This window comes from Rattus norvegicus, chromosome 6, assembly GCF_021556685.1.
Source record: "Rattus norvegicus strain SHRSP/BbbUtx chromosome 6, alternate assembly SHRSP_T2T, whole genome shotgun sequence".
Lineage (NCBI taxonomy): Eukaryota > Metazoa > Chordata > Mammalia > Rodentia > Muridae > Rattus > Rattus norvegicus.
The window spans coordinates 106,377,822-106,403,135 of record NC_141539.1 but is presented as its reverse complement, the minus strand read 5'-3'; the positions used below and the strand labels follow the sequence as shown (position 1 = coordinate 106,403,135).

Genomic DNA, 25,314 nt, shown 5'->3' with positions numbered 1-25,314 from the left:
TTCTTAATATGTGAAATATGGCCACAGTTTTAGACATTTAAAAACTCAATCTAGTATGTCAAAAACAAATGGGTACACAAGAATTTCAGTATAATAAATGATTGAGTGTAGTGAAGACATTTGAAAATGGCTCTATTAAACTTGAACAATAAAGGAAAATGATAAGGAAATAATTCCCAAACAAAAGGGAAAATATAAAATTATACATCACCTACTCAACCATGTTAAAAATTACAACAGAAGGCTGAGCAATGGTAGTAAACACCTTTAATACTAGCACTTGGGAGACTGAAGCAGGTGGATCTCTGAGTTCCAGGACAGCCAGAGCTGCACAGAGAAACCCAGTCTTGAAAAAAGAAAAAAAGAAGGAGGAGGAGGAGGAGGAGGAAGAGAAAGAAGAAGAAGAGGAAGAGGAGGAGGAGGGAGGGGGGACAAGAAAATGGACATAAAATGTGTGGTGATTCAAATGGGAATGACCACCATAGGAGTTTAAATGCTTCGCCCATAGGGAGTGGTGCTATTAGGAGGTGTGGCCTTGTTGGAGGAAGCGTGTCACTGTAGGGGTGGGCTTTGAGGATTCATATATGCTTAAGCTAAGCCTGATGACAGTTTCCTGCTGCCTGTGGATCATGAGGTAGAGCTCTCAGCTCCTTCTCCAGCACGCCTGCCTGCCATGGTTCCCACTATGATGTTAATGGACTAAATCTTTAAAACTGTAAGCTAACCCCATTTAAATGTTTTCTTTTATAAGAGTTGCCTTAGTCATGGTGTCTATTCACACCTAAGCAATGAAATCCTAAGACAAAATGTGATTCCCACAAACTATAAGTAAGTATAAACAGGCCTTCCCCCACCCTAAGATGCTGGAAACAGAAGAGGACTGAGCAGGTAAGAGCTCTATGTGCTCTTCCAGAGGACCACCTAAGTTTGATTCCCAGAGCCCACATGGCTTCTGGCAACTATTTGTAATTCCAGTTCCAGAGTATAGACATGTATGCAGACAAAACACCCATCCACATAAACTATTTTTAACCGCTAACTATGGGCTGGGAATGCAGCAGGATTCATGGCTAGCAAGCATGAAGCACTGGGTTTCATCTCTAACACCACATAAAAATAAGTGGCATCTGTCTGCAATCCCACCATTAAAGTGGAGCCAGGGGTTTCAAAACCCAAGGTCATCCTTAGCTACTCAGCAAGTTCCAGGTCACTCTAGGTTAGCATCAGATTCTGTCTCAGGTGGGGAAAACCTCAGGAAGCAGAGGAAAAGTGAATCTCTGATGGTTCCAGGCCAGCCAGGGTTACACAGTGAAATCTTGTCTCAACGACAAAAATTCCTGGAAGCTGGAGAGAGTTCAGCAGTTAAGAGTGCTTGCTGCTCTACCTGAGAAGGTTTGAATCCCAGCACCTACAGCAGACTTAAGAACACTTGTAACTCCAGCTCCAAGGGATCCAGTAACTTCCTTCTACTCTTGTGGACACCCCCACACACATGCACGCACTTTTTAATTGCCAAGTTAACTAGAGACTATATAAACAGGCCTTGAACTTATTAACCACTGAAACTCAGTTTCCCCTCATCAGGGTTACTACTAAAATCAACACAGAACTGGCATGTAACTCAGTACAAGCCATTAAAAATATTGTTCTCTGGTTGAGTCAGGGGTGCTATGCTCTGGTGTCACCATTAAGATGTTTTCTCCAGCTGAGGGTGGATCAGGAGGAGTTAGGGGTAAAGTGATCAAAATACACTGAATGAAATTCTCAAAGAATCAATAAAATATTTTAAAAGATTAAACTTGATTTTATCCATATGAATGCTTTCCCTGCATGTATGTATGTGCACCATGTGTGTGCCTGGTACCCGTGGAGGCCAGAAGGCAGCAGCGTCCTCCGGAACTGGAGTTAGGAATGGTTGTGAACCACCGTGTGGTTGCTGGGACCCACACATCTGCAAGAAAACATGCTGCAAAACCCTATACTGTCTTGTAGCCCGTAAATATATTCTTAAAAGGTGTTATTTCCTTTGCTGAGTGGTTTTAAACTTTGCACTTTGAGGGTTTGTGGTTCTTTGGAATGCTTTTCAGTCTCTTGCTCTCTGTCCTGTGTACTCATTTCCTCTCCTAGTCCCTGCCGTCTGTCTGTACACAGCTGAGGAAACCATGGGGCCCTCCAGAGGCTCCCTCAACTCAAGTGTGGGTTGAAAATGTGTAACTCTAAGTCACAAAATAACATTTGGAAGATTTCCAGTTCTGGAAAAATAGAAAGCTTTGGTAGTATCTGGGACTATGTATCAAATAATATGTGGTTTTCAGGTCCTCACAGCTCTCATTACTACCTGACCATTCCATGCAGACACTAAAGGTCAGCTGCCATGCACTATGGCACTGGACTGATTTTTTTTTTTTTCCGGGGCTGGGGATCGAACCCAGGACCTTGCGCTTCCTAGGCAAGCGCTCTACCACCGAGCCAAATCCCCAACCCCCTAGACTGATTTTTAAGACATGGATCTTACCATGTTGCTCCAGCTGGCCCTTCCAGACTCAGTCATCCTCTTGTTTCAGCCTCCAGCATTTCTGGAGCTACAAGAGCACACCCCTTTGCCCCAGTTAAACTGCTGGATCTTATGTTAGACCAGTATGAACAATTACCTAGCTGTAACAGAGTCCAACCAAGAAAGAGAAACCACAAAGTCATCTGAACAGGCAAAGTTGAATACAAAGAGGAAATTTAACAAGGGGCTAAAATAACTAGCTAGTAAGAAAAAGCTTTAAAGAATATACAGGTAGCAAATACAAGGAGTGGCTGCCACCCAAGGACAGATATAAGAGTGCCGGAAAAATGAGAAGACTGTGGTCCAAAGCCTGCTGAAGAGGGCATAGCTGGAGTTGAACGAAGAGCAGAAGTCTCTGAGTTACCATGCTGGTAGAACTCACTGCAAACAAGCACTCCAGGGTGTTGGAAAAGCTGTTCATGAGTGTCTCACTGGAGACTGTTCCATAAAATACCCAGGAGGGGTGCCAATGGAAACTGATGCCTGCTGAGTGCCCCAAGAGCCTAGACTGAACAGTTGGCTGCAGAGAAGCCTACCCAGAGGAGGGGTTAAGACTCCAGCACATTGCAGGAGTTGCCAGGGATAGACATTGTGTGGGGCGGCTGGCATGCTAAAGAAATAAGTGCCAGAGAAACTGCCCAGGAGCCTGCTCAGCAAGGATGCCAGAACGAGAAGGATAACACCTCCCTCTTATTATTATTCTCTAGCCTCCTTTACTGACAAGGAGTTAACATCCTGCCAGCTGGCAGATGAGATATTTAAAGGGCCAGGTACATGTTTTTTGCAGAGAGAATGATGAAGACTGAATTTGGAACAAAAGGCACTCAACTGGTATCTAGCCCAATAGTTTATGAGAAAAAGCAGGAGCTACATGAGAACCAAGGGCAAAATGCTTATCTCAGGAGGTCTGGCAAATCAGACTTGCTGGTTCTCTGGATTCTCTAGGTTTCCAGAAGGCCAAGTTCTAGATAGGAAAAGTGCCACCAATACTCTGCCTATCACTAAATAACTAGCAGTTGTCAAGTACTCAGTAATCCACACGCTCTATCTACTACAATCCCTTTACATGTGTCAGCTCAGTTAATCCTAGCGACAATCCTATGAGGTAGGTACTTCTATTATCCTCGCCGTACAGTGGGAGAAACCAAGACCTAGAAAGTAATTTGCCTAGCCTCACATTGCAAGTAAGTGGCGGAGCAATGACTTGGACCTATGAAGTCTAACCCCAGAGTTTATACTCTTTTTTTTTTTTAAAGATTTATTTATTTATTATATATAACTACACTGTAGCTGTCTTCAGACACACCAGAAGAGGGCATTGGATCCCATTACAGATGGTTGTGAGCCACCATGTGGTTGCTGGGAATTGAACTCAGGACCTCTGGAAGAGCAGTTGGGGCTCTTAACCACTGAGCCATCTCTCCAGCCCCAGAGTTTATACTCTTAATCACTGGGCTAAACTGCCTGTCATAAAATGTGTTTTACTGTTGAAGAGTTTTTTGCTTTTACCAAGTGTTCTCCCATTTGCCTGTCAAATGCATAAAGAAATGAAGCTGACTGTGTGGCTTGGTGGAGAGCCCAGGGTTAGCTAGAGTATAATAAATGCACAGGATCAAGGCAGCAAGGAGACCCTTCCACGACAGGTGTCATCATCTTGACCTTGTCACTTCACGGCTCATATAACTGAGACGGGATCTCCAACCCAATAACCCATCTACTTCTGGCTCAGGAAATTGGAAATAAAAAACACTAGTGTTCAAGGGTAAGTGAAGAGCTTTCTGTTTTTCTTTTCTCTTCCTCTTTTCTTTTCTTCTATGTAGCCTCAGCTAGCCTGTAATGCACTCTGTAGATCAGGCCAAGCCTAAGCTCACAAAAATCCCCATGCCTCTGCCCACCATGTGCTGGGACTAAAGGCTTGGGCTACCATGCCCGGCATTCTTCTCTTCTTAAAGAGAGTTCCTAATACATGCAACCGAGTGGCTCTGAACACCCATCTCAGCTGGGATGACAGTGATGCAGTAGTACCTCACCTTGCAGAGGCTCCTAGGACCACACTCACATTTAGCACTATTCTTTTTTTTTTTTTTTTTTTTTTTTTGGTTCTTTTTTTTTTCGGAGCTGGGGACCGAACCCAGGGCCTTGCGCTTCCTAGGTAAGCGCTCTACCACTGAGCTAAATCCCCAGCCCCTAGCACTATTCTTTATTACCTGGAGTTCCAAATGGAGCCCTAGTGGATGTTAGATCTCATCATTCAAAAAAAAGCCTCAGTTCTAAGTTCATCCAGTGTGGATTTGGGGATATGGCTCAGGGTTTGGTAAAATGAAGATCAGAGTTCAGATTCTTAGCACTTATGGAAAAATTTGGGAGTGATGGTGCGTGTCTGTAGCACCAGCACTTGGGGCAGAGACAGGTCAGTGACAGGGAGGGAGCCTTGCTGGCCAGCCAATCTAGCTGAAAAAAAGCAAGCTCCATGTTCTGTGAGTGCAAAAGTTGAAGAAGCAACTGAGGAATACAGACAGATAGACAGACAGATACACGATCTTCAATTAGAAACATTCCGAATAGGTTTTTCTCTTCCCTTTAAAAGGATATCATCATAAAAAAATGGAATATAATTAAATAGTGAAGATATCAAGTTGAAAATCTTAGTTCAAAATGGCAACTACTTCAGATTCCAATTGGGCACATGTTATAGACATCTGGGCCTTGCACACATACAACTGTTTACTAGAGGGGTTGAAGTCTTACTATCCCAACTAAGACCATGGTGAGAGAGAAACTGGGAAGGCAAAATGTTCTTGGTGTTGAGATGCTCCTGGTTTAGTGGGTGGAAAGAACCGACGTAAACAGATCCTTTCTCACAACATCTTTACAGTGCTCATCAGGAAAGTGGTGTCATTCAGCGGACAAACACTCTGACATCCGGAGTCAAAGTCTCTTGACACCAAAGTGTGTGGCTTCTGCCAAATTAGTTATTTGTAAAGCTACATTAACACTACCTTTGGATCTTGTCCTGAGGCTTAAATAAGACAAGTCATACCAGTGCCTGATATATAGGAAGAGCTCAGGAGCACACACGAAGGTAGAGGCGCGCACCCTTGACTCTAGCATTCGGGAAGCAGTACAGGTCTCTATGAATTCCAGGCAAACCGCATAGAGTGAGGACCCTTTGTTAAGGAAACAAAAGAGGGGCTGGAGAGATGGCCGGCGGTTAAGAACACCGACTGCTCTTCTAGAGGTCCTGAGCTCAATTCCCAGCAACCACAAGGTAGCTCACAACCATCTATAATGGGATCCAAGGCACTCTTTTGGTATCTGAGGACAGCTGCAGAGTACTCATACGAATACATAAAATAAATAAATCTTAAAAACAAAAGAAAAAACTACTTTATGGGGGCTGGAGAGATGGTTCAGTGGTTAAGAGCGCTGACTGCTCTTCCTGAGGTCCTGAGTTCAAATCCCAGCAACCACATGGTGGCTCACAACCATCTGTAATGATATCAGATGCCCTCTTCTGGTGTGTCTGAAGACAGCTGCAGTGTACTTATATATAATAAATAAATAAATCTTTAAAAAAAACTACTTTATTATGCAAGTGAATTTTAATTATGTATATCCATATAGCATCTTAGAGAAAGTGAATTTTTCATAAAAGTATTGGATCTGATTATATCCTAATTTTGTCTCACTTAAACTTAGTTTATCAGTCATAGAGCCTTACAAAGTAATCATCTGTAGTTATGAGGAAAAACGTGTTACTGGCTGCTTTCCAAATAAGGATAAATCCACTGAGGTAAAATTTAAAGTTTTTAAAAAAAAAAAAAGATTTATTTATTCATTATATATGAGTACGCTGTAGCTGTCTTCACACATACCAGAAGAGGGCATCAGATCCCATTACAGATGGTTGTGAGCCACCATGTAGTTGCTGGGAATTGAACTCAGGACCTCTGGAAGAGCAGTGCTCTTAACCACTGAGCCATCTCTCCAGCCCAAAAGTCTTAGAACTCAGAAATAAAATTCAAAAAAGGGGCAAAAGCTATTGCATTCTCATAAAGAAATAAAAGAGTAAGACACCAGACAATGCAAAATGTCCTTGAACTGCCTCAAAGGGGACCAACTGCCAAAGAAAATGCAGACTGAACAAACTTGCTCTTTAAACACAAAGCCTTGTATTTAGTGATGAGTCAAAACCCAGAGACACCTATTTTGAATGAATCACTTATTGTAAGCAGACACAAAAGACAACCCCAAAATGTGAAAGGACAAAACAAACCTTAACACTAATATTTCAGTACAGAAAGAAAAAGAAAGTTACATACCAAGAACATTGTCACAAAGTGGGGAAGTTACAGGGCAAACATGTCTCCAAGGAAAACAGGAGCCATGAAAGCTAAGGCCAGCCACCACCACAAGCTGTCTGTAGTACAAACAAAAGCTAAAAAGTGTCTATGATTGTGAAGGAGGTGAGAGGGGAAGCTCCTTCATTATCAGACGTTTGTTGCCACAAGTCATCAGAGAAGGTCAGGGAAATGGGAGGGAGGAAGTGTAAAGGAAAGTTCAACCAAAACTAAGCATATATGGAAAAGCCAGAAGGAAACCTAATAAAAAAGTTTAAATGGAAGTCCCCTATGACAATAAATAAAGTTGTTTTCAGAAATTATAGGTTATTAAATTCCTATCCCAGGGAACATAAATAGTTTTATGTCAACTTATCAGAGAGGAGAGAGCCTCAATTGAGAAAATGCCTCCATAACACTGAGCTGTAGGCAGGCCTTTACGACATCTTCTTAATTAGTGATTGATGTGAAAGGGCGCAGCACATTGTAGGTGGTGCTACCCCTGGGCAAGGTGACCCTGGGTTCAATAAGAAATTGTTGGCTGGAAAGATGGTTCAGTGGTTAGGAGCACTTGACTGCTCTTCCAGAGGTCTGGAGTTCAATTCTCAACAACCACATGGTGGCTCACAACCATCTGTAATGGGATCCGATGCCCTCTTCTGGTGTGCATGATATACATAAAATACATGAATAAATAAACCTGAAAAAAAAGAAATGAAGCAGGCTGAGCAAGGCAGTAAAAAGCACACCCCCATGGCCTCTGCATCGACTCCTGCTTCCAGGTTCCTGCTCTGAGTTCCAGTGCTGACTTCCTTCCCTTCAATAACAGTGATGTGGAAATGTGAGCCAAATAAACCCTTTCCTGCCCAAGCTGCTTTGGTCACGGTGTTTCATGATAGCAATAGAAACCTCAGACAGGTGGGATACCTCTCTACCAATGGTTGGTCAAGGACCTCTGAAGACTCCCAAACAATATGAGCATCTGCCGTGGCTGTTGGCTGTCCACCATAACTAGAGGACAGCATATATTTTGGTTGCAGGAACATTTAAATCAGGCTGGAACTGAGCTGGACGCTTCTTCCTGTTAGTTTCTACACAGTGCTTCAGGGAAAATCATCACTGATTATGAACCTTGTGTGTTCCACCATCAACCAGCCGTAAGAAGTACTCCATGGTGCAACAGTGGCAAGCCAGTAATGAAAATGAAGGTAACCACTACTCCTGGTCTGAGTTAAGACCTTCTCCAGAGGAGGGTAAACATAGTCGGTACTGTAACCCTGGTCAAAAGCCCATGGGTGGGTATGCTGTAAGCACCAGTGGAAAAGCTCCCGCTATTGTTTTGCTAGATGGACATAAGATACCCATTAAGTTGCTAACTAAATAATCATGTTTATACTGATAAATCTGCCTGCTGTTAGCCGTGCTCAGAAAGCTCCTTTTATCAGTGTTCAGTGGTAACTACAGAAAGTCTCAACTCAAAGTGTTGAGAATAAGAAAGTTTTCAGTGACCTGCCATAAATGGGACTTTTCTATCATCCTCTCCAAAGTTGAGGAAACACCAAGGAAGACAGGATAGAATGAATTAAGAGCAGAGGAAGGAATGGAACGAGGTAGATGTTGACATCCTGTCGTGTAAGGGAAAAAAGCTCATGAACCACTCCCTCCAAAGCTAACTCCTGTAGAACCTATAAGCAAATAATAGTAGTTGGAGAAGTGGGGGCTCATAAACTACAGCCCCTCCTTGTCTGTTTATCTAAAGATAGTTAATGGCCTGTGGGGGAGGAGAGAAATTTCAGTAGTATAGTTACAAGAGTAAGGAGTCCACACTCCTGCTAATAACCTCTCACCCAAATCCTGTAACCAATCTTAATGAAACTCACCAGGTGGTCAAAATACAAATAAACAAATAAAGACATAAAAGTAGGTAGAGGAGGGACTAGGTAGGAAGAGGAAGGGTGTGAGAGGGAGAGGAAGGGAAGCAAGTAAGGGCCACTGGGTAAATATGATGAAAACATATGCATGCATAAATATCCCACAGTGGAACCCCCACTATCATGTCTAATTAACACATTCTAATAAAACTAAATTAAAAAACTGGATATCATGCTCTCTTCCCCTTCCATTCCAGAAACAGCTGTATCTTCTTGTGCAGTGCCAGCCTCATCTCTGAGACATGATTGGAGTGAATAGATTTGGCCATATTGGGTGCCTGGTTACCAGGAGTGCCTTCACCTTTGACAACATGGAGATTGTTGCCATCAATGACTCCTTCATGAACCTCAACTACATGGTCTACATGCCCAGTAAGACTCCACCCACCGGGCTGCAGAGATGGTTCAGTAGTTAAAAGCACTGATTGCTCTTTCCGAGGTCCTGAGTTCAAATCCCAGCATCCACATGATGGCTCACAACCATTTGTAATGGGATCTGATGCCCTCTTCTGGTGTGCATGAAAACAGCAACAGTGTACCCACATACATGAAATAAATAAATAAATAAATAAATCTTTAAGACTCCATCCATAGAAAATTCCACAGTACAATAAAGGCTGAGAACAGGAAACTTGTCATCAACAAGACAATCTCCATCCTCTGAGAGAGAAATTTCCACCCCCATCAAACGTTGATGAAGAGTATGTTGTGGAGTCTACTTATATCTTTACCACCATGAGGAAGACTGAGGTCCACTTGAAGGGTGGAACCAAAAGTGTCACCATCTCTGCCCCTTCTGCTAATGCTCCCATGTTTGTGTTGGGTTATGTTGGGTGGGAGCCATGAGAAGTATGACAACTCACTTAAGACTGTCAGTAGCTTCCTGCACCACTGATGGCTTATGTCCCTGGCCAGTGCCATCCATGACAATTTTGGCATTGTAGAGGGATTCATGACCACAGTCCATGACATCACTGCTACCAGAAGACTTGTCAGTGGAAAGCTATGACATGGTGACTGTGGGGCTACACATCCTCGCAGTCACTTGCCAAGGTTGTGGGCAAGGTCATCCCAGAGCTGAACAGGAAGCTCAGTGGTATTGCCTTCCTACACACAATGTGTCCACCATGGATCTCACATGCTGCTTGGAGAAAGTTTCCAAGTATGATGACATCAAAAAGGTACTGCAGCAGGCATCAGAGGGCCCACTAAAGGACTAGGTTGTCTCCTGTGACTTTACCCTTTACCCAGCTTTAATGCTGGGCTGGCACTGGTCTCAATGACAACTATCGTTTTCTGATATGACAACGAATATGGCGATAGCAACATGGTGGTGAACCTCATGGCCTACATGAGTAAGAAATAAGAAGCTTTGGACCACACAACCAGGAAGAACGTAAGAAGAAGAAAGGGTCTCTGATGTTGGGGAGTCCCTGTCTCAGCTCAGCCCCCAACACTGAGCATCTCCCCTCACAATTTTCATTCCAGAACCCCAGAAGAAGGGAACAGCTCAGAGAACCCTACTCTCTTGAATACCACCAATAAAGTTCACTGCACCCCTCCCCCCAAAAAATTATAAATCAAATGAAGATCTTAAAAGGCTTTATAAGCAGTACTGAAAATCCTCCCCACATTTTCCAATGTCCTTATGTCCTAGGCCTAGCTTACTTCATTTCATCCTTCCCATAGCCTGTAAGCCGAACACAGATGAGATGAGTGTGCAACTGCTGGCTCAAACAACACTGACTGGGGTTTTATTGTTCTGAGATTATAATACAGTTACAACATTTGTCTCTTCCCTTTCTTCCCTCCAAATCCTTCCATATACCCCTCCTTGCTCTCTTTAAATTCACGTCTTTTTTCATTGTTATTGCATGTGTGTGTGTGTGTGTGTGTGTGTGTGTGTGTGTGTAAACATATATATTCCCAAATATAACCTGTATAATGTTGCTTGTATGTATGCTTTCAGTACTGACTATATGGTATGGAATAACCAAGTAGTGTATATTCTTTCTTGTTTTGCTTTTTGAAACATGGTGTCTCTAGCTCAGGCTTGATAGAAACTCACTATGCAGCAGAGGCTGGGCCTCAAACTGTAATCTTCCTGCCTCAGTCTCTGAGGGCTGGGATTACAAACTAGCCCCGATGATACCCAGCGATTGTTGTCTCAGCCCCTCTGAGATTGGTGGTTAGTCAAACTAGGCGCTAACCTCACCCTACAGCAGCACTACGCTCATTTGCCTACTACAGCCTCGGTCTCTGCAGATGAAAACTCAAACTGCTCTCTCAACACAAAAGTCCCCACGCTGAAAGTCTTCAGAAACTTTTACAACAATATGATTACTACAATTTCAGGGATAATTCTGTGTCTGCTGACTCTAATAACAACACCTATGGGGCTGTATTTGCTATGCCTTTTTTCCACTTCATTTCATTTTTGCAAATGTATTGGGTCTGGATTTGAATGGAAATTTAAAACAAAAATAATCCTCAGGCAATCAACCTAAAATCCCATTCTAGCCTTCTGTATCTACTTCATTCATCAATCAGGACAGCCGAGGAGTGTGAACTAGGTAAACTAGGTTCAGTCTGTTTCCACAGCGTTGTTCCCAACTGCCAAAGAAAACCAACCATCTAAATGTCAGGATGCTACACAGGACCTCAAAGTGAGCTGTGGCCTCCTCACAAGTCTAGTTCACATCCCTATATGCTGAGAAATTAGCATCTTTATAATCATAGTTATATATAATTGATTTGACAACTAAAAATTTTATTCTTTGTTTCAGAAATCAAAAATTCATGAAGGTACAGTTTCCAGGCCCTAGGGTAAAGAAAAAGCCATCCACGAAGAAAGGTGGTTCTCCGGTGGGGAGAAAGTGAAGGGAAATCAAGTCATACCCTTTAGATGGTCAGATGTAACAAGGAGACTGCTCCAGCAATTTCAGATCACTCATTTCTAACACTAATGCTTTAAGAGTTGATGGTTCCATCCGTCAACTGACTTCATTTCTGCTCTGAGAAATCTTTAGAGAAGCACATCTTTAATTCTGCTTTGAGGAGGCAAAAACAGGTGGACCCCTGTGAATTTGAGGCCAGCCTGGTCCACAGAGTGACTTTAGGACAGCCAGGGCTACACTGTCTGGAAAAACAGCCGGTCAGTGGTAGCGCATGGCTAGTTCTAGGAAAACAGATGCTCCCTTCTGGCCTCCAAGGGCACTAGGCACACACAAGCTGCACAGATATCCATGCACACCCCCCCACACACACCCCACACAAATATTTTAAAAGAAAGAACAAATGAAAGAAAACATTGTTAGAGGGATAACAGAAACTTAGGCAGAAAAGTAACCCAAAAGTTCACTGGTCAAGGGCTGACAGGCCACCTGATGCCCAGCTCTATCCAACTGCCACCTTGACAGGAAACAGGAAACAACAGTAAATTTAAATACGCTAGCAGAGTCAGTCTGTGAGCAGGATTTGTCCATGTGCTAATAGTACATGTACTATGTACCCTTGCCACGGTGGACAGTGGCTGAAAGTGGCTGTGACTCAGACTATCTCATTCCAAGATACTTGATGAACTTTTTCAAGTTACATAGCCCGTTTCCTTGTCTGTAATATGGTTGAGTGAATCTGTTGCTGGGGTTTTGTCTGTGTCAGTGCTAGGAACCAAATTTGGGCTTTTCATATTCTAGGCAAACACTACCATTTGTCTATACCTCAGGCCTTTCAGAGAGTCTTATACATATAGTCATATATGTATGTATGTATGTGTGTGTGTGTGTGTGTGTGTGTGTGTGTGTGTGTGTGTGTTAGGGTTAGGGGCTGGAGAGATGGCTCAGCAGTTAAATCACTAACTGCTCTTCCAGAGGACCCAGGTTCGATTCCTAGCACCCACATGGTGGCTCACAACACTTTGTAACTCCACTTCCAGAGGACCCCACAACTTCTTTTGGCCTCCAATGACACCAGGATTACATGTGGTACGCAGACACACATGTAGGCAAAACATCCATAAATAAAAACAAAACTAAAAACCTTACAGTATCATTAGATCCCAAAGGGCACACATGAAAAAGGAAATAGAAAAGAAACACATGAGCAGAGGTGAAACATTCCTTTGTCTGGCTGAAGGCTCTATTTCTCCTCCCCACCTAGACTCACCACCCTTTCCACCACAGACTGTTTTCTTCACCACTAATGCCTTTCCTTCCCAGTCCCTTTGAGGCCTACCTCATGCCTCATCTTTCCTCTGAGGAAGTTAGTCCTTTCAGGAATAGAACTGAGGCAAGGATTTGTTTACCTACCAATCTTGAGGATGACACTATGGAATTCCCTTGCATGGAGTAGTTTTTCGCCCTAAACCTTTGAGCACTGTATGCCTAGGGAACTCTGACGATCTAAAGAATAGATGTGCATATCCTTTCTCCCCCTCCCATAACCTCTGTTTAATGGATGACAACCTAACAAAAAAACCCTGCTATGTAGACCAGGCTGGCCTTGAACTCAGAGATCCACCTGCCTCTTCTTCCCTGTGCTGGGATTAAAGGTCCAGCAAAAAGTTTATCTCTAAACAAACAGATTTGAAATTAATCTCAGAATATCCAGTCCTTGGCTTCTTTGAAAGTGATACTAACAATCTACTTTAGTTTTTTTCTCTCTCACACTGATTGTAGTGCTGACATCCTAAGCTTTCCTCCAAAAGCATTTATGATTTTTCTCAAGAAATTGTTATACTGATTTCGCCTCAGTGAAATAATAGTTTCCATTTGGTTTTATCTGATATCTTGATTTCTTGAAACCTCCGGAAATGTAACTGTGGTTCCTGTCTATAGAAAAATGCAGAGCCCCAACTTTTGGTAGTGGTGGGGTGTATAATTTTCAGAGGATTCTGAACACTCCAGGTTCTCCAGTGTATCATCTTTCCACCACTCTTGGTTAAGATTTATAGGGCTGAGTGTGAGCTTTGTTTCTACTGTGAAATGTTACATCTTTCCCTTAATGAGTCCTTAGAGCTGAGAAGCAGCTTCTTTGCAAATATCACTATGTCTAGCACCATCCTACCTAATGCTTGGCAGAAAACGGACAATTTCTTACCTCTGAGAAATTAACAGCCAAAGGAATGATTCCAGCCACGTAACATCCCACCAACATTGCCAAAGACAGCAGACTAATGGAGAGAAAGTCATCCATTCTGCCCTCCTGTAGTCACCCCTCCACCAGGCTTTAAAATTCCAGTTTCAAACGGCGCTTGGGCTGTTTAAACGTGTGGTCTTCCAAGAAAACGGGAATTTCCTCACTTCTTTCAGCCTTGCCACCGGCCGGTGAGTTCATGAAGCCCGCCGCTCTCTTAAGAAGCAAGCTCCTTTTGCTGATACTAGCACCAGAGAAAACTTTGCGCAGTCTTAGGTACTTGGTTGCCAGTCACTGGGATTCCGGTAGGTAACAGATGGAGAAATTGTGCAAAAAGAGATCTCCTTAATCGTCAGAATGAGGGTGACACGACGACCCGCTCCCCAAGACAACGTCCCTGGTAGCAGCAGGAAAAAAAAGGTAAACCCAAGTGTCTTCTCCACACGCGGTACCAGTTCCCAGGGGTGGCACCGCAGGTGATACGCCCCCAGGGAAGGGACCAGCCCACCAGTGCCAGCAAAGTACCTTTCGAGTCTAGAGTCGGGCAAGATGTCCTGCAAGTCTCTAACAATGGGCTGGAGGATTCAACAGCAAAGTCGATACGACGCTGTCTCTGTCCTACACCCGGTGCTACCCATGGTACTTCCCTCAGCCAGGCCCTGACCCTGAGCCGCCAATACTACAGCTGCCATGGCCGCCAAGTGGCACCTCTTCATTACTCCCACTTCCGGATTGTCTCGCCGCCTCCTCTTTAGCAGGGCACTTCCGGGTTACAACCGACCTATAGGCCCGGGCCCTTATATTGCCGCCATTTTTTAGAAAGGCTAAAAAGAGATGACTGGTGTCGCTGTTGTATTCCCCATCACTTTAGCCGCCTATCTGTTAATTAAAGTACAGAAGGCAACACCCTGAAACAAAGTGTTCTTTCTAAAGCTCCGAAAGATTCTCTTACACATCTCCGCGCCCTTATCCAAGATGGCTGAAACAGAGTCGGTATCCACTCTAGAAACCGGAAATGTGTGAATCTCTATGGTCCGAAAGGCTCTTTTGCGTCGCGCTTCCGACGATTTCCGGCGACGGCTCTCGCGGGATTGGCTGTTGGCGGCGTTGCGGCTGAGCTCGTGTGCGGCGGCGGAGGTGTTATCGGCGGCTGCAGCAAAGCGTTTGGCGCGATGGTGAGTTTCTCAGCGGTTGCCGGGGTCCCCCAACTTCCAGGGCCACCCCTGCTCCATACATCTTCCCAACCTTCCCGCCCCTGCCCATCTAGCGCGAGCGAGCTGCTCCCCGCCCCCTTCCCCCCAGCTCGCGGATGGACCCTTTCCCTTCCCGGCGCTGAGCCGCGGGGCCTTGACTGTAGGCCCCGAACCTGGTCTTACTTGCGGCTGCGCGCCCTGATGCTGGGGGCGATGTGTGCGGTGGGCTGAGAATACGCTATCTGCCGATCGCTGCCTGTAAGAGGGAGGCGTGGGGTGCCGTTCTTTCTCTTCAGATGCACTAGCGGACTCTAGGAACAATGGCCGGGGAACGTGTGTCAGACGTTTCCTGAAACTGACACACCCGTCACCTTTACTGTTTCCCGTATGTCGGCCTGGGGGTTCGGATTTGCTTTGCAGTGTGCAGCATCAGCCGTCCCTCGGCCCCCGAACTTAAAAGAAAAAAGTTTTTCCCTTTTTCAGTATCCTTACTTGCCCTGTTTTGGCAATTATGTCAGCATTCAATCTTGCCTTGGAAGTGGAGCCAAAAAAGAGACTCCAGGGTCCTGGCCCTAAAATCCAACAAGGAATGTTTTTGTTTAGTTTGTTAAGTTATGTGTCTGTTTGCACGTTAGCACAGGTGCCCTCGGAGGCTAGAAAAGGGAATGAGATCCCCAGGATCTGGAGTTACAACAGGCGGTTGTGAGCGGAGGATGTGGGTGCTAGGAACCAAACGCATGCCCTCTGTAAGAGTAGCACGTGCTCTTAACCAATGAGCTATCAACATTCTCGTTTTTCTTTTTTCGGATCTTAAAAGATTTCCTTTTCTGTGTATGGTGTTTTGCCTGCATGTCTTGTGCCACTTGCATGCAGTGCCTGCGGCAGACAGAAGAGGGCGTCCGATCCCCTGGATTGGAATTACCGGTGATTGTAAGCGACCATGTGAGTGCAGGGAATTGAAAACCGGTCCCTTGGAAGAGCAGCTTGTGCTCTTAACCACTGAGCCATGTCTCCAGTACTCCAGCCCTCCTGCTTTTAAGTAAACAAAGGGGAAAGATTTGTAGCAGGTGTGTTTTTACTTTTCAAATGTTACTATTTCAAATTACTCCTTAATTTGCCTTAAAAAATTTAAAAATGTGGCAAAGAGTGACTACCTTGTTGTCTAGGATGAGCCGTTACAAGAAAGTAAATATGGTTTCCATGAGACCAATTTTCTTCTCAACCACAGACATTCTGAAAGTAACTTTTGAGTAGCTGGCCTTTTATGAGCCCCTACACAACTAATCCCACTTTCTCTGCCTATTAATCACCAAAAAAACACTGTTTACATCGTTACAGTTTCTTTTGTTACCAACCTAGGGTTTCGTCTCAAGTCTTCTCAAACTTAATCAAAATGACACAAATCTCTGGGGATGGAGAAATAATAATGTTCTCTTGCTATATGAAATTTAAATTACTTTTTTGTTGTTTTTTAATACCCAGATAGCCTAGATCTCAGATTCTCAGTTCCATTTGTTGATAATTAAATTTTTGGATTGTCTCAAAATAGTTTGGACATCCTGACATAAGAATTTATTTTTTACCAAACACTAGTATTGCAAGTGAAGAAAACAAGGTGAATAGTTTGGTTGAGGATTAGGCTTGCAGTGGGGTTGCATCATGCTAGCATTTGTTTAATTAATTATTCATTCTTAAATGCATGGGAGACACTACATAAGATTATGCTGACCAGGATTCTTCTTTGTCTCATTTGAAGACATTTTTTATTTTTGCTACTTTGAAGGGAATTGTTGTTGGTGACATATAGTGAGTAGAGACCAAAGATGCCACAAAACATCCTATGTCAAACCCAAAGAACTCATTACTGTCCCAGAATATACTGAGAACTCTGAACTGACTCCACTCCCTAGTGAGCAGGAGAAAGGCTTTCAGCGTCCTGCAGTCCCTCTGAATTCACAGATAAATGATTTGGGTATGCGCTGGCCCTTTAAGGCAATGGATGATTTTAGTGTGGTATTTACTATATACATTTTATATTGTTACTTTTTCTTACATCTTGATGTTTAATAGCTCCTGTATAAAATGTGACTCCACTGTTGTGCTCAAGTCAGAGAAGACATTAGGTCGATACAGTGATTATAGTATTTCCTTTCTCCTTTGATTACCCCATGTCTTAGTTTTTATTGAGTTAATAGAGCTAGAGGCCAGTGGAGACAGAAAACAGGTTCTAAAGGTTGTTAGTAAGAAAATACAGAAGCAGGTATATTTGGAGTTTGAGAAATGATGCAGCAGAGAGTAAAGGACTGACTTAGTTAAGGGAGTTGTGACCCAACACTGATACAGAAGTACTGCAGGATGAGCAACCTAGTTATGTTTCAGTAACTATAATACCTGTCTGCGTCATGTTGGAGCTTATGTCATGACGTGAATTTCTGAGTTGCTTGTTAGGATATTCATTGAAGTTGTTTTTCCCCTTCAGTCTCACACCATTTTGTTGGTACAGCCTACCAAGAGGCCAGAAGGCAGGACTTATGCTGACTATGAGTCTGTGAATGAATGCATGGAAGGTGAGTGAGCACGGAAGGTAATGAAGGGGAGTCCTCAGTCCCTCACACACACCATACCATTCTCTTGGGAGATGAGTAGCATGTGGGGATGAGAATCTTTTGCCCCCTACTTTCTTGAATTACTCGTTTAGGCAGGGAAAATAGGTTTTTAGCATGGACTGTTACTGCATTTTGTTATGAAATATGGGTGTTTTACATACATCCTTTATATCCCTTGGCTAAACTGTAGCATCCTTGAGTTGTTAACATGGGCTCTGAGAATGCCTTCTGAACCTAAAATAAGTTAGCTCAGGGAAGGTCAGGGTTCACAGAAGGAGGTCAGTAGGATTTATCGGGCATTTGCTAAACTCACACCAGACTCAAACCCAGTGGAGCCATTAGAGAGCACAGACTTACTGTTCGCTGCTAAGTGGATTTATTTTTGTGCTTAATCATTACATCATACTAACTGGTTGTGCTGCCCGACATTTCTAGGAAATTATTGCTTCTTTCTATCAAAAGTTATGTAGTTGATTTGGCTCCTTTAACTCCTAATCACACTGATTACTGTGAAAACAAAAGATTCTTATAATCAAAGATGACTTTAAGGTAGCTTTTCTACAATACCCATGGCACTGCCATCAGACTCAGCTCCTAAAGATGAAAAGGAGAGTCAGGTGGTGGTGGCACACACTTTTAATCCCAGCACTTGGCAGGTAAAGGAGGTAGATATTAGATATTTGAAGCCAAGCTGATCTACAAACTAATTTCCCAGACAGCCAGGACTACGCAGAGAAACCCTGTCTTAGGGGGAAAAAAAAAAGGAAAGGAAAGAAAAAGGTAGGTTTTACGGAGGAGGGGAGACTTGCAATGTCTTCAGGTCCATTTTTCTGCTAACCTTTTGTTATTAAGCTCAACTACATAGCAAAAAGAACTGCGGCCTTCGAGGACTGTCGCTGGGCCCATGTTGTCATGTTTGGACTGCAGACGGCAGCCTTTCCTAGCCTTAATTAATCTTAGTAAAATCTAACTTTGTTTGCCTATGTATGAAAGAGTTTTGATACCTATTCAGGCTAACCTGGAATGCAAGATTTCCCTGTGGCCTCCTAAGTACTGGGATTGTAGATATGTGCCACCATGTCTGCCTCTAATATTTTGAATCTTGTACTTTAATTGATACATGGGTTCAAGTTTGTAGAAAAATTGAACAGAATATAAAGTTGGTCCCCTGCCTCTGTCCGTTGTTGATGTCTTGGGTCGGTGTGACAGGTTGTTCCAGTGGGGCTGACTAGGGCTGACACTAAGTGGTGACTAAGTTTCCTAGTTTACATTAGGGTTCATTCTGTGTTATCCAGTTCTGTGAATTTTGCCAAATTTTGGTTGGCTTGTCAATTTAGAGTTATAAAGAAAAGTTTCATTGCCCTGAAATTTATGCCTGCCCTGTCCTCTAAACCCATGGCAACTACTAGTCTTTAAACCTGTAATACCTAATACAGTGTAATATGTAAATAATATTACACAGTTTTTGTTGGAGAAATAAGTAAAGAGTATAGATGTTGAGTACTTGTGGCAATCGTTTTTCAAATGTTTCCAACCCATGATTAATTAAACCCATGAATACTGTGACCCCACACAGGCCCAGTGAGCTGGTTGTAATTGCTGCAATTGCAATAACAGTGTGCATTTAAGGTTCTTCTGTGTTTTATGACTTCATTTCGTTTTTTAGATTATAAATGTAGTTTATGAACTTGGATTGTAGCTCATTTTATAGAGTACTTGCCTAGTACTTGTACAAAGCCTGAATTTGTTCCTTGGCACCACATAAACAGGCATAGTCCGAACCTGTAATTCCTGCACTTGGGAAGTGGAGGCAAGAAGATCAGAAGTTCAAGTTTATCCTGTTGTAGTGATTTCAAGGCTAGCCTGGGCTACATCCTATTGAAAAGGAAAAAATGGTAATTTATTTTCCGTATTAAAAAGTTAAAAGACGAGTGATGGTCATTACCATCCTATGTGATTCCAGCACTGCTGAGGCTAAGGCCAAAGAAGTGAGAGTGTAAGGGCGGCCTGAGCTACATAGTAAGTTACAGGACAGCACGAGCTGGGTACTGGGGTACTTTCTGATAAAGCCTGCGTGGGGAGGATGTAGGGGAGGGGCTTGAGAGGCTGGGGCAGAGCTCAGCAGTAGAGGATTCGCTTAGCATTTGTGAAGCCCCAGGTCCAAGCCTACCACTGCCAACAGCAAACACTTCTTTACCATGAAGATCTGCCTATATCCTTCCCTCCATCCCTTTCTCCCTCCATCCAAATCTGATTCTAGTAAAATTATTTACCAGATTTATTAGTAAGAGCTTTATATAGAGATAGTTTAAATTTCTTTTCTCTTTGGGGGGAAGTATATAGAAATAGAGCTGATTTTCATGTACTGATCATGTATGTTACAGCCTTGTTACTTCATTTATTAGTTATAATCATGTCTTGGTGGCTTCATATCGACAAGACCACCTCATTTGCAAATAGAGACAGTTTACTTCTTCCTCTCTGCTCTAGATGCCTTTTAACTGCTTGCCACTTTGTTCTGGCTGCGGCCTGTAGTGAAGTGCTGAGTAAATGTTCGTCCTCCACATGGTAGCAGATAAGCATGGTCTGTGTCCACAAACATGGCAGGAGTGACAGGCCAGTGCCGTTTAAAGATGCACAGGGAAATTAATTACTTTCCTGGACTTGACTTCCTGTTTGATTCTAACAATTAGTTACCTGATTGGAGTGTAGTGTGCTAGTTGCAGTTAAGAGGGGAAGGGTGGCTCAATAAAGGCTTAAGCACCAGTGGGTGAGAGCCCAAGACCCCTGTAAGTAAGCAGCCTGTGCTTAGGATCTGATGCTGAGGTGTGGAGACGGGTGGGTGGGTCCTAGAGGTCCAGTGGCCAGTCTAGCCTGAGTAAGGTGCAGGCCAGTGAATACACCCTGTCTCAAAAGTGAACAAGGATGGCATTTCACGTCGGTTTCCTCTGTAGCCCTAGCTATTCTAGAACTTGCTCTGTAGACCAGACTGGCCTCCGACTCACAGACGTCTGCCTGCCTCTACCTCCTGAGTGCTGGGATTAAAGGCCTATAGCAACTCAACTCCAGCTTTTAAAAATTAGTTTAGAGGTTCCTTAAGAGCTTATATACTACAATATAGGGCATGTTGCCCACAAATAACTAACATTGATAGCACTTCTCCCTTGTGTGGTTAGTGGTAGCAATGGACTGAACAGGTAAATTCCCCCATTTGTAGAACTTTTTACTGGTTGGAAATTAACAGGTAATGTGCTCTGTTGATAATTGTTAATGCTACCATTGATTGTGAAGTTTTGGTTTGGAGACAATTTCATTTATAGTAAGCTGGCCTGAAACTCAAAATATAGCTGAGGATGAGCGTGAACTTCCGATCCTCCTTCTTTGCTTCTCAAGTGCTGGCATTACATATGTGACCACCACATCTGGTTTTATTTTCTTCTTGTATTGGAGTACTTGGCGTGTGCTAATGCTTCATATGTGTTACTTCAGATAATCTATAGAACCCTATATAAAGGTGTTTACTATTTGTCAGGTAAGGTTTTTCTGGGTAGACGCGTTCGTCCTGAGTTGTGTGATAAGTAAGCTAACGTTCTAGCTTCCTCTTGAGTCTAACATCTAGGCCCTTCAGTGCCATATTAGGTCAGGTTCCAACTCCGTCACCAATCACTGTGACTTTCCCATTGCATCAAAAGTTGAAGGTGAATAGGAAACTTCTGTGTTCTGCTCTCCAACTTTACAAAGATTTACTGGGAACCTTGATAAAGAATCACACTAAAGCTGGGCATGGTGGAACACACCATTAATTCCAGCACTTGGAAGGCAGATGCAGGAGAATCTCTTGAGTTCCAGGACAGCCAGGGCTATATGTAAACAGACCTTGTCTCAGGGAATGGAAAAAAAAACCACAAAACCACAGTAATATCTGAAAAGGGTCACTGCTAATGACCAAACAAACATGGGCCCTCAGGCTAGCAGTCTACTCAGGTGCCCAGCCCAGACCTTTAGTGTTTGTTCAACTCCAGGGGTTTGAAGTAATCATATAATTATATAAAGCACAACATAGTTATCAATATTCTTACAAATTTAAAACAAAGGTGACCAGCCTGCAGTTCTTTTCCAGATTAGTTTTCCTAAGGTAAATAAAGTGACAATATAGCCCTGCTTAATGGTCTTGTTCTCTCCCCCATAGGTGTTTGTAAAATGTATGAAGAACATCTGAAGAGAATGAATCCCAACAGCCCTTCCATCACATATGATATCAGTCAGTTGTTTGATTTTATTGACGATCTGGCAGATCTCAGCTGTCTTGTGTAAGTATTAGCCACTATATCTTTAATTTGTATTTTTCTGGCTTTTGTCCATTTATATAGTTACTAGTGTTTCACATACAAATAATTAAAGGTTAAGATGACTCTAGAGCTGAAGGCATCCGGGGTTTGGCGGTTGAGCGTGGGATGAGGATAGACAGGCTCCACATCGTGTGCTCTAATCCTGATAGTCCTTTTCTTGGGGTCTCATCCTCTTACATTTTCCTAAAGTAATTCTTTTCAGATTAAAACCAAAGTTCTGTTCTTGAAGTTTAATTTAGTCCTACCTTGTGTAAGCAGGGTTTCTTTTGTTTCTTTGGTGTGAGGTTTTAGATTCTAACATGTTTATTATAGTTGTATTTGAGTTTTACTATCAGTAGTACCAATGTAAATATTGTCCTGTAGTCTACACCTTTAAGTAGACTAGATTGCACTTAATAAGGATACATGAACAGAGCACGGTCCTGGGGAGTTACTCACTTTTGAATACTTCCCATGAAGAGCCTTAGTAAAGGACTGCCTCTGTGTTTTTTTTTTTTTTTTTTGTTTTTTTTTTTTGTTTGTTTGTTTTTTTTTTTGTTTTTTTTGGTTTTTTTTTTTGTTCTTTTTTTTTTTCGGAGCTGGGGACCGAACCCAGGGCCTTGCGCTTCCTAGGTAAGCGCTCTACCACTGAGCTAAATCCCCAGCCCCCTGCCTCTGTGTTTGATGAGGTAAGTCAGGCAGGGGAGAGCTTAGGCGCTTGGAGTAGGCAGCCTCTGGCCTTACCTTTCAGAAAACTCTTGGTGTTGCTTGTGTAGAGCATTCCTATATGTAGGAGTGCAGGTTTGTAATCCCAGCTAATCGGGAGGGTGAGGCAGGAGGATGGATAACATGAAGCTTTAGCTTAGATACTGGTGAGGGGTCTGGTGCATGGACTGTTGAGCTGTACTATGTATAATGGATGACAAGATTTATGATCTGAAGAAAAATGAACCTTGCCCAGCATCACTTAGCTATTAGGTTGCTTCACTTTAACCCTTGATTTCCTTACTTTTTATTTTTAAAAAAAATTTCAGGTACTTGTAGGGATTTTTTTTAAAAAGCTAAAGAGAACTAATTTAGATACTTTAAGTAATATCCCATGCTTAGTAACAACTTTGTGGGATTGGGGCTTGAGGCAGAGTTTCTCTATTTAGCCCTAACTGTCTTGGAATTCACTCTGTAGTAGACCAAGCTGGCCTTGAAGTTAGAGACCCACCTGCTTCTGCCTCCTGAGTGCTGGGATTAAAGGCCGTGCCACCACTTGGCTAACTTTAATACATACTATCACTTACCTAATTCTTTTTTTTTTTTTTATTTGTATGGGTATCTTGTCTGCATTCTTATGACTTTTTACTACATGCATTTCTGATGCTGTCAGAGGCCAGAAGAGGGGGGTCAAATCCTCTGGACTGGAGTTACATACAGATGGGTATGAGCATTGTGTAGGTGTTAGGAATTGAACTCAGATCCTCTGGAGCCATCTTTCCAGCCCCCTCCCCCAGTTTGTCTTTTTGGTTGGTTGGTTGGATGAAAACATGGTTCCTCTGTGTAGCCCTGGCTGTCTAGGAACTTGATTTGTAGGTCAGGCTGTCCTCAAACTCAAATCTGCCTGCCTCTATCCCCAAGTGCTGGGATTCTATACTGACACACCCGGTGCTTTGTCTCCCTTGTTATACTCCAGCTTTGTTTGTTTGATATTTTCTGTGTATAGGTGTTTTGTCTCCATGTATGTCTGTATACCATGTACTCTGTATATGCGGTGCCTTCAGAAGTCAGAAGACAACATTGACTCCCCTGATACTGGAGTCACAGACCCTCATGATGTGGGAGCTGGGGATCAAACCCAGGTCCTCTGGAGAGCAACCAATGCTCTTAACCACTCACTAAGCTGCCTCTCCACCCCTGTACTGCAGTGCAGCTTAAGTGTGTGTTCCTCCACATAGAGTTGAGTTTTAGACAGCTGGAAAGCTTCTCTGTTCTTCAAGACCCATAAAGACACTGTGACTGGCTCGGTGTACTGCAGTCTCTGAAAACCTTCATTATCAATAGCGTTCTGCTGCTGGAGTCTTCTGCCTTACCCTTCTCTTCTGGAATTTCCATCTGTGGGCCTTTGGGTTTTATTTTAAAAAGCAACTCTTAAACTATGAGTTCCTTAAGCAGCCGGAAGTCATTGTTGAAGTAATAATATTCTATTAGAGATTTCTTAGTTGATTCAGAATAAACTTAGCAAATCTAAAGCTACTAGTATTTAGCTTTTGTTTTTAATCACTAAAGGAATTATAAAATAGTTTGATAAAAATAGAAGCTATGTAGTGGAAAAAAAACACAAGGTTTTGGTCAGTAGGTGTGTTAACTGGGTGCTTAAGAGTGCTGAGCCTTGGCTTTTACACCATAAGATCATTCTAGGTGATGCAAATCTGTTTGTTTAAACAGCAGCACTGGGCTAGAGAGATGGCTCAGTGGTTAAGAGCTCTGACTGCTCTTCCTGAGTTCAATTTCCAATAACCATATCGTGGCTCATCTATAATGGGATCTGATGCCCTCTTCTGGTGTGTCTGAAGACAGCGACTGTACTTATATACATAAAATAAATCTTAAAAAGCAAAACAAACCACAGCAGCATTGTCCACTTTTGACTTTCTTTGTGTGTGGAAATGTGCAGGTTGATGCCATGCCAGGCAGTTCTGTGGGGCTCTAACTTTGCATGTTTGTTTCTGTTCTCAGTTACCGAGCTGATACACAGACATACCAGCCGTATAACAAAGACTGGATCAAAGAGAAGATCTACGTGCTCCTCCGTCGACAGGCCCAACAGGCTGGGAAGTAATTGAGTTGGAAGCGTTAGGGGCTGGGGGTGGACTTGGAACAGGTGCCCACAGCGCGCTGTAGTGAACCTTTTGTATGATAGTGAGCCTGTTTCCGCTGTGTTACACTCGAGCCAAGATTGAATGTCTGACGTGAACCGTGAATGATCTTTTCACTCTGAAGCCACCGTTGCCCCTTTGCTCCTTTACTTTCGTTTTTTTACTTAAACATTTTTATGAAAATTCAGATAGAAAGCATTTTTGCCATTTAAGGTTGGTTCCAATCCTTGAAACTGTCCGAGTCTGCTTTATAGCAGTGAGCGCACTAACCCTTCGTGGGGGGTGGGGTGGGGACAAGGTTAGTTATGTCCTCTGGGAAAGTCTTAGTGAAAAATAAAGAAATGTTCTGTAGTTGTATTTTCTCA

General features: G+C 43.0%; 2 protein-coding genes and 1 long non-coding RNA gene across 11 annotated transcripts in view; 2 read left to right on the top strand and 1 right to left on the bottom strand.

Annotated features, from left to right (window-relative positions):
* Positions 1-10,746, top strand: part of LOC134479447 (uncharacterized) — a 45,009-nt gene extending 34,263 nt beyond the window's left edge. The window contains exon 2 of the long non-coding RNA XR_015623174.1: positions 9,023-10,746. This is a non-coding gene — a long non-coding RNA (uncharacterized LOC134479447). The remainder of the gene's footprint in view (positions 1-9,022) is intronic.
* Positions 1-14,697, bottom strand: part of Slc39a9 (solute carrier family 39, member 9) — a 38,916-nt gene extending 24,219 nt beyond the window's left edge. For 3 of the 8 annotated variants that reach the window (NM_001399670.1, NM_001399666.1, NM_001399668.1), the window contains 1 exon segment: positions 13,923-14,697. In NM_001399670.1, coding sequence (NP_001386599.1) covers positions 13,923-14,018 — 96 coding nt within the window. In that variant the 5' untranslated portion in view covers positions 14,019-14,697. 8 annotated transcript variants of the gene reach the window in all.
* A 336-nt stretch (positions 14,698-15,033) lies between these two features.
* Erh (ERH, mRNA splicing and mitosis factor) lies at positions 15,034-25,314 on the top strand. 2 transcript variants are annotated; one of them, NM_001109442.2, is made up of 5 exons: positions 15,034-15,133; positions 16,025-16,081; positions 17,631-17,718; positions 21,947-22,067; positions 24,810-25,314. In NM_001109442.2, exons 1-5 carry the CDS (start codon positions 15,131-15,133, stop codon positions 24,910-24,912), a joined length of 372 nt encoding a protein of 123 aa, NP_001102912.1. In that variant the 5' UTR covers positions 15,034-15,130; the 3' UTR covers positions 24,913-25,314. The 2 variants fall into 2 exon arrangements, with proteins under 2 accessions (NP_001102912.1, NP_001406426.1); NM_001419497.1 differs by lacking the exon at positions 16,025-16,081.